The sequence below is a fragment of the Solanum lycopersicum genome, chromosome 7 (assembly GCF_036512215.1).
Source record: "Solanum lycopersicum chromosome 7, SLM_r2.1".
In the NCBI taxonomy this organism is placed as follows: domain Eukaryota; kingdom Viridiplantae; phylum Streptophyta; class Magnoliopsida; order Solanales; family Solanaceae; genus Solanum; species Solanum lycopersicum.
In genome coordinates, this window is record NC_090806.1 from 55,260,954 (window position 1) to 55,270,880 (window position 9,927).

At 32.3% G+C, this 9,927-nt stretch overlaps 1 protein-coding gene across 1 annotated transcript; it reads left to right on the forward strand.

Moving 5' to 3' along the window:
• The first annotated feature begins 5,852 nt into the window (after positions 1-5,852).
• LOC101247041 (DNA repair protein RAD16-like) lies at positions 5,853-8,402 on the forward strand. The gene has a single exon (XM_069286949.1). The coding sequence runs from the start codon at positions 6,521-6,523 to the stop codon at positions 7,085-7,087; it is 567 nt and encodes a 188-aa protein (XP_069143050.1). The 5' UTR covers positions 5,853-6,520; the 3' UTR covers positions 7,088-8,402.
• The last annotated feature ends 1,525 nt before the right edge of the window (positions 8,403-9,927 follow it).

Sequence of the window (9,927 nt, forward strand, 5' to 3'; positions counted from 1 at the left end):
GTTGTCTTACAAATGTCACTATCTCTTACTTAATGCTGATGATAACCTAATATGAGGTCTATCTTTGAAAAATAATTAAAACACTGAAGTTGGTCAAACAAGTCGTCAATCTTGGGGATGTGTTACTTATTTTTTATTATGACCTTGTTCAAATGCTTATATTTAATGCATATTGTAAGAGAACCATCTTTCTTCTTTACGAACAAAATTAGTGCACCCCATGGCAAAATACTAGGATTATCTAGAAGGTCTTTTAACTGCTTTTTCAATTCGTTAAGCTTAGCTTGATTCATTCTATATGGAGGGTAGAGATAGGTTGCGTATCTCGAAGTAGATCAATTCCAAGGTTGATTTCCCAATAGGGAGGAACTCCAGAAAGATTTTCTGGGAAATTCATTAACAAGAGGAACTGACTCAACAGTTAGGGTTACCTGGACTAGGTATGGCGATAAAATTTAGAGATCGTCTTTTTGGCGTGAAAGTAAAAAATGAATAGACCCCTAGGATCTAAGCTACTACCCTTCCATTCTAAGATAGGTTTATCTGGAAACTAAAAATGAACAATTGTAGTTCTATAGTCAACTGAAGCATGACAGGAAGGTAACCAATCCATGCTCAGAAAAATATTGAAGTCTACCATTTCTAACTTTATGAGGCCTATTGCGGTTACTTTTTGAGAGACTGTGACAGGACAATTTTTGTATACCCGTCTAGCTATAACTTAGTCACCGACTGTAGTAGAGAGTGAGAAGGTTTTTGAGAGACATCAAATTTTACTGCTATATAGAGAGTTACAGAGGTAAGAGTATCCCTTGGATCTTTGCACTAAGTATACCATAAGTGAGCCACATCCTTAAGCTTGTAGGATGCTAAACGAACCCTACCATTACCAGTCACTTTCATCACTCCAAAGATTTTCTTAACCTCATCAATGATGTTCTATGGGTTCTCACCAACTTGTGACTCTAAAAACTCAGGCAGATTAATCAAAAAAAGTTTCAAACTCTAGTTTCCACTATTCCATCATTTTTTTTAGTAGGATTTTGGACGTGATAATTCTTTTGGTTTGTCATAATCTGAACCAAAAGTTGAATTGTTGTTCCGAAACAATGCATTTGAAACCTCTTGATTTAGGACAAGAGTAATTGTATTTGCATTCCATGCGTAAGAACTACAAGGTGTCATGATCTTAAGCGCACACTGACAGATTAGAATGAGAAAATTTGATCATACCTCACGCACGATAGGAGTAAAAAAGAGAGTGAAGTTTTCATAAAAACACTTTGTAGCCTCCATTTCATTAGATGTGGTGCACTTCACGTCCAAGAAAAGGACTCTACATAGTGCAGCTCTATAGACATCCTAGGACTCTAAAACCAATTTTTTCTGATACAAAGTTTATCACACCCCGAGCTACCCCTCAGATGCGGAAATGGGACCTAGGACCACAAGCGATTCAAAGCTAACCTTGTTGGCATGATCATGAGCATAGTGAAGATTAACTGAATAATAAAATGATGTGGAAGATATAACTAAAATGAAACATGGGGAATACCCATATACTAAAATGGATATATGAAAATCGATGAGTTTAATACGAAGAAAATATTAACTCAATAAGTTGAATCTAACTATATCAGAAAATAGCCTCTAACTGACTAGAAATGCTAGTACAAGCCCCAACTAAGTCTAGCAAAACTGAAACGAAAGGACTAAAAGTACTAAAAAGAAGCTCATGACTATTGTCCTCAAAGAATGATGACTCATGATTGATTTAGCTAAACTAGAAACCGAGAACCGATATAAGTGTGATCTAGATGCTGAGACCCTGAGCCTACATCATGAGAAGATGTAGATCAATGTATGTATTAGTACTTGATAGGTACTGAGCATGCATGATAGTTTACAACTAAAATAACGTGTAATTGAATAAAGAAATAAAACAATTAAACAAATCTGAATGATAAGGATGTTGAAAATGTAAGCACAAATAATCTGAACTCAATGACCAAGTTATAACATGTTGAGACTCAAAAATTAAACATGGTCAATGAAATGGAAGCTAACTAAACTATAGGAGTTACTAATAAGAGATAATAATAATACATAAGGTAATTGTAGAGTCCAATGTATACGCCTCTTCAAAAGGACCCAATATACTTGGCCAAATGTATAAAAGCATTATGGCATGATCACTGAAATAATGCCCACATAGGGGACTTACAACCTATGTGGCTTGTACTTCTGCACTATTTGGGTACATTGAACCCTAGTCCAACTTGGTATTACCAATCAATTAAATAATTAAAATATTGATGACTTAATTAATGTAAGTTAATCGATAGCTCAAACTGAACATGCAAAGAGAGAATGCAACAATTAAACTAATATTGATGCACCAATAATTGAGGCGTGTATAAATAAATATCTTAAATTTCTGACCTAGAATGTGTAAAACAAGAACTAAGGAAAAACATAGCTATACAATTAATATTAACATACTAATATTATTTGGGTAATTTTAATATATAAGAACCCTATAATTCTAACATTCAAGAAAACCTTTAAAGTATACTCATAATAGGCGAATCGAGAAACTAACTTAAAACTAGGGACCTATGGGTGAAAGGAACCGACAAGGTAAATCCCGCATACCTGGTGATGAATTTCACGGAAAAATCCTTTGATTTCCAGTATGGATTTGAAGAAAACTTGTTTTATTCTTGAAGTAGGGGTTTTCAATCTTTTTCTCCTCTCTTGGTTCTAATTTTCTATGTTTTTATTAATGACTTAACTTAGTTAAGCTCTAGTAATTTTTGTAGGCTTAAACTGACTAAAACTTCATGATTTAGGGTCTAAACGATGTGTCTTAGGGGCCAAACGAATAAGAAAAACACAAAAAGACCCCTGACTTAAAAGTTGTCCCAATAAGAGATGGAGTTGTCTAGCAGATGATAAGTCGACTGACAGCCCATACTAGTCGACTGTTGTGCATAGGCGAGACTGAAAGTTAGCTGGCCTATTGACGAAGCTGAATGACATACGCTAAGTCGCTGACAGTACATACTAATCGATCTTTGTACACGACTTGTGAGTGGAAGTTGGTTGTCACATCGATGAGCTGACTAACGGACCTTAAGTCGACTGACGATCCGTAGATAGCTTCCATCGGCGGCACCTGCAACTTCTTAAAATCTACATTTTTTTGTCTGCTTCGGATATGGGGTGTTACAAAAAGTTCAAAAAAAACTTCCAAACTCAATCATAAAAGACTCGGGGTTGATATCAGAGGGGAAAATGGTAAATTTATAAAAGGTTCCAAAAATGACCAACCGTGTCAATACAATTAGTATTAGCTACATATATCAACTCTGGCCTATTGCATTTCAATATCGCAAAGAATGTTTCAGTTTAGTTCTAAATATATTTTATCAAATCATATGTAGCAACAATAACATATAAAAAAGTCAATTTGAAGCATGTTAGTCATTACTTTTAAATTCTCATTGAAATATCACAGCATTGTAGCCTTGTTCTCTAATATTAGAAAACTTATAAATAAATTAATTTTATTTGGTAAAATGGGCATAAAATATAATATAAGTGCTTGTTTAAGGCATAAGCACTCTAAAATTAAAACTTGGTCAAATTTTGATTATTGGAGTCCAAATAATCTAGTGAAAGACAAAACATTTTCACCACACCCTTTATCATTATTGATTATGTCTATAAAATACTTATTTACTGCAAAGTTGCATACTTATTTTTATCAACAAACATAAAACCTCTCTTTTGTTACGATTGTTACAGGAGTTTTTCTACAAATCTACATTAGTTATTTGTGTATAAAATGAGGATCCATTCTCGTCATTTTTCATGTTCTACAAAAGATTCTCTCGAAAAATCCTTTTTTTTTGCACATCTTTTTTTTGTGTTTCTATTTGCGATCATACAACTTGTTTATTTTGATGTGATTTGCATTTTTTTCTACTTGAAACATGTTGAGTGAACAAGTAAATTAATATTTTTAGAGTGTGTTTGGTATGGAAGAATTTAAAATTTTTACATGTTTTTGTTGGTTACAAATATTTTTCTAGAAACATCAAGTACTAATATCATGAAACTGACTTCCCTACAAGGAGTTCATTTATCCAACCCATAGTGGGGTAATTTAGCGGTCAAAGGGAGTGACATAATTTGTTCAAACATTAAATGAAATGACACAATAAGTGAATTATTCCAAAATATTGTGATAGAGTTTTTTAATACTTGTGTTGATTAGAGGTAACAGGTGCCTAGAGATAGTTTACACACCAACATTATAAAACTTCTCTCTCTCTCTCTCTCTCTCTCTCTCTCTCTCTCTGGTGGTCACAATTGTTGAATAACTTTTTCTACAAATCTGCAATAGTTATTTGTGTATAAAGTGAAGATCCATTCTCGACCTTCCTCATCTTCAACCAAAGGTTCTTTCAAAAAAACTTTCTTTCACTCATTCTGTTTTTATCCTAGTGTGTCTATATGCGATCATACATCTTGTTTATTTTGAAGCGTTTTGCATTTGTTTTGCATGAATCTTATTGAGCGAACAAGTAAAATTGATTTTTAGGGTGTATTTTGTATAGAAGAAATTTTTTTTCATGTTTTTATTCTTTAAAAATATTTTTTTCTTGAAACATCAAGTACTGAAAATCAAGAAAATGAATTCCCTCGAATGAGTTCTTTATCCAACACATAGTGAGGAGAATTTAGTGGTCAAAGGGACTGACGTCATTGTTTCAAACATTAAATGAAATGACATTAAGTGATTTATTCCCAATTTTTGTATTTGAACTTTCTGGTACTTGTGTTGATTAGAGATAACAGGTACCAAGGGATAGCCAACTCAATAACATTATAACACCGTCTCTCTCTCTCTCTCTCTCTCTCTCTCTGTCTAGCTCTGTCTCTCACTCTCTTTGTTGGTCACAATTGATGAGGAATTTTTTGTACAAATTTGTAGTAATTATTTGCGTATCAATGAGCATCCATTCTCATCATTCCTCATCTTCTACCAAAGGTTCTCTCAAAAAATCATTCTTTTACTCATTCTTTTCATGTAGTGTTTCTATTTGCAACCATACAACTTTTTTATTTTGATGTTATTTGCATTTATTTTGCTTGAATCTGATTGACTGCACAAGTAAAATTGATATTTTAGGGTGTGTTTGGTAAGGAAGAATTAAAAAAGTTTTCATTCTTTTTGTTGGTCAAAAATATTTTTTCTAGAAAAATCAAGCACTGAAAATTATGAAAATGACTTCCCAACAAGTAGTTCATTTATCCAACACATAGTAGGGAGATTTAGCAGTAAGAGAATGACATCATTGATTTAAACATCAAATGAAATGACACTAAGAGATTTATTCCCAAATTTTGTAATATTGAGTTTTCAAGTACTTGGTTTAATTAGAGATAACATTTTCTTAGAGAGTCAACACACCACTGTTATTACTGTTTGACCCTTACTATTAGTTTTTATTAAGGAGTACATGGGTTTATAATTGATTGAATTAATATTATTAATGATAAGAGTTCCACATTAGCCCTATAAAAACGGGAGTACCTTATTATATGAACTTGGACAATGTTCTCCTTATTAGATAGGTTTAAGATAATCGAACAGCAATATAAGTTCAATCCAAATGAATTGAAGAATCAATTACTCATCAAACACAAATATATAAAAACATATGAATGAGCATAATAAATTCTTTTAATAAAGTATAATAAAGAAAGTAAGGCAAGCTTTTAAACTTGTTCATGTATCGGGGACAATACGTGTCTTCATTTAGGGTTAACAAGATTTTTCGTCAAATACCCACCTTACTACGCCTAAGTAACAAAATAAAACTTTTATAGATAGGAAGAAAAAAGGGAAGATCAATAAATTAGACTTGTGAGTATTATTGGGGAGAATGATATTTCTTATTAGAATATTGCAAGTTTATTCCCATGCTTAGAAACAAGTACGACTAATTGAATTAAATATTTCTTTTTTTTTTAGTATTTTGTGTGTAATGAAGAATTTCTCTGAGATTGCATGTTGCAAACATAAATATATACACTAAGTGTTGTATATAAAGTTGATGTGGTTGTACTTGAATGTGAATTATGAAATTAGGAGAACAAAGCCGCCAAATTAGGAGCTCTGATGAGAATGTCGTTATTGTTATATCCTCATATTCTTATTAAATTGGGAGAAGTAATGAAGATATTCTATATAACTTTTATTTTTTATGTGAACATTAATATCAACATTTTTATAGCATGTGCATTGATTAATTAATAGATCACGGTTAATTATGTGAGTTTTTGTTTAACCATCTATGCAGATGAAGCCCAAGCTAGTGGAGTTGCTGGTATTGATTTATGTGTGGAAGTAAGTTTGCCTAATATAACACAAGTAAGGAAATCCTATAAACAAAAGGGTAAACACAGTATTAAAATAAATGAAGAACTACCAGAAGAAGTTTGTGTAATGAATGATGTAGGAAAGGGTGGTGACCGTGTATTGATGTGGCAATTATGGGAAGAAGAGAACAATAGGTGGATGGAAGAAAAACATACACTTTATCTTGATTTCAATAGTCAAAATGAGTTTATGAGTGAAACTGCCGAGCAGCCATCTGATTTTATCATTCCCTTGTTGAGGTACCAAAAAGAGTGGTCGGATTGGGCGTTAAAGCAAGAAGAATCTACAGCTACAGGTGGTATTCTTGCTCATGATATGGGGATGGGGAACATTGTTAAAGCCATAACTCTTTTGCTTTCTAAAAGTGAAATAGGGCAAGCAATTTTTTATTCCAGTTTCCTGTCACCTGCCCCTTATGTGCTCCCAGCAGTGAAAGGAACCCTTGTTATATGTCCTGTTGTTGCTTTGATTCAATGGGTCAATGAGATTGAACGCTTTACCACTATAGGAAGCAACAAAGTTCTTGTTTTCCATGGTGCCAACAGGAAGAAAGATATTGACAGATTCGCAGAGTATGATTTTATTATCACTACCTACCCTACATTGGAGACTGACTGTAGGAAAATATCATGATTTTGCACTCTACTAAGTCGAATCATATTATTTTGGATGAGGTAATCATTGTTTAACTAGACAAACATATTTGGTTTTTCTTGATATGCTTCACTTGAGCCACGAGTGTATCTAAAAGAACCTCTCTACATTCACAAGGTAGGGGTAAGGTTGTGTACACATGACCAACCACTTTACAATCACAAGGTAGCTAGGGGTATGGCTGTTGTATATATGTTTTTTATTAGTGAGATGTTTGTTCGAAGATCACATTTGTTGGTTTTGTGTGACATATATTAAACTTCTTGGTCTTCCTATATATTGTTTGTGTGATGAAAACCTTTTATCATAATTTTCTAACGCATTGCATTTTGGTGGAACAGGCCCATTGTGTGAAAGATACACGCAGCAACACTACAAGAGCTATTCTTGTGCTAGAATCTTGTTTTAAGTGGGCCTTAAGTTTTACACCCCTCTAGAACCGTGTAGGAGAGTTGTACTCACATGTAATTTTTTGTGGTTAATGTTCTTTTGAGGCGAACATAATGCACATCTTTATTCTCTGAAATAAATACATCCTTACTTCTGGAAAGGTCCGTTTTTTGCGAATTAATCTTTAATCGTACTACTTCTATATAGATTGTGACTGCAGAGCTCTCGACCATAGGTAGATTTAAAATCTTATTTTTTTTATCTTTGCACTAACTTGGTTGGATAGAGAAACATATAGTTGAATTTTTTTTATTTGGTCATTTTCACTAAAGAATTTGTCTTTAAAGTTTCTTCCTTGAGTTTTTTTTTATTTTTCACATTTTTGAAATCTCTTGTTTGTTCCCGTTTGTGTTTGTACATATTTTAGCTCATTCATGTTCCCACATTGCCACCACAAATCTAACGGCATTTTTCCTGGTGGAATAGAGTAAGTCATCAAATTGATATACTTATTTTGGTGTTTTATGTTATTTGTGATAAAAAAAATGATACTGTTGTTGACAAGTAGACATTGATATATCTTATGTTTCTATTATATTGCCTTGCCCATACAATTTCAAGGAAATCATGTGTTTGGTAGAGATGCAATGATTTTGTTGAAACACAAAATTTTAAAAACGCTAATGTTAAGGCATACTAAAAAGGGAAGGGCTGCTTATCTTGCACTTCCTCCAAAGATTGTATGTTTTTTTTCACATTAATGTAGAGCTAGATTTGTTAATTTATTTCTCCTCTTTAGCATGTTACTAAATTTTACATTTAGGTTACCTTGCGCGAGATTCTTTTGATTCTAACGAAGAAGACTACTACACATCAGTGCGCGAAGAAAGTCGGGCAAAATTTAATTGGTATGCAATCTATTTTTGTCAGTACTTATGCAACTACTAGCTTACTTGTGTGAAAGACATCTTGGCCTTTTTGTTGCTATCCCTTAGCTACTTATATTGAATTTGTTTTAACGGCACATATCTTGGTCTTATTCTTTTATGTTGTTTTTTATGGGTTTTGGATCTTGCATGATATATGTTTCATCTATTTACCATGTGTTAAGTGATCGTGAAAAAATACAAACATTCCTTTTCTTGAAAATCCTGAAAATGTCCATTTTACACCTTTTTCGTGGAAGTTATCAACACTAGTTATTTCACCTTGTGAAATAGTAAATAATGAGAGCCCAAACAAGAAGTACATTATTCTTCTTCTTATCACTATATTGTTTCTTTCTAATGTATTTTGGTGTAGATACATTCAAGATGGTACATTCATGAATAATTATGCTGACATTTTTTATCTACTCACACGCATGACACAGGCATGGAGATCATGTTTTCAATCTGAATTATTCTTAGTTATGTATTGATACCTACTTGTATTTGTTTTAGTTGTGAATAAAAGTATGTGTTATAGGTTCATTGTTAACCTTCAAACTATGAATCTAATGTAAAAAAAATCTTAAGAAGATCTATATCAGCACTTCTACTTTAATTGAAGTAAAATATTGAAGCGTGGAAATGAAATAATTTATGTCGTTAATGGGTTAAATCTTTCAATACGGCATAACTCGAAGATAATAATTTTGTGCTTCAATAATTTCTTGGTTTTCTTTTTCCTTAGATATCCTCCCTAAAGACATCTTTTCTAGAATGTTTTTCAGTGTAAGTTTCTCTTCACCACTTATAGTTTTTCTTCAGTAATGTTTTAAGCTATTTTTTTTTCTTGATCGATTTTGTAATAGAATTCTTTCAATTTGATTAATCCTTTTTTTTCATTTCTTTTTATACTATTTCGTTTTTTTGACTTGTAACATATATTACTTGTGGTGATTACACCAGGTATAATATTATTATTGTTGTTGTCGTAATATTAATTGCTATTCTTTTTATATATGATGAAGTGTAATATCTACCCATGGGAACCCCCTACCAAGGCTTCCAACAATGATGCTTTCCTACTATGTTTCCTTTGTCAATCGAATCCACATGTCATATGATTTGGTGGTGAAGTTAGTTCCCATCTATAAGTTTTTTGAAGATTTATTCACATCATGATATCATATAGAACTTAAGTTGGCATAAAAGTTGGTGCAATATTTGGATACCAAAATGGAAGTTCCCATTTTATATTATTTCTTATTTTTAATTCCATAAATAAATTAATTAAGACACAAGAAAAAGAGAAAGAATTGACTTCATTAGTGTCTTGTGTCATAAACTTATTTGTTGTTTTTAGCATGCCTTGGCTCTCTTGTTGGGTCTCTTGAATTTCCTTAACAATTTTATCTCCTTAAAGAAATAAATAGTTCAAAATTCTTTGACTTCCTATATTCTATGCATTACCTCAAAAGTAATATCTAGAAATCTTTTCCTTAT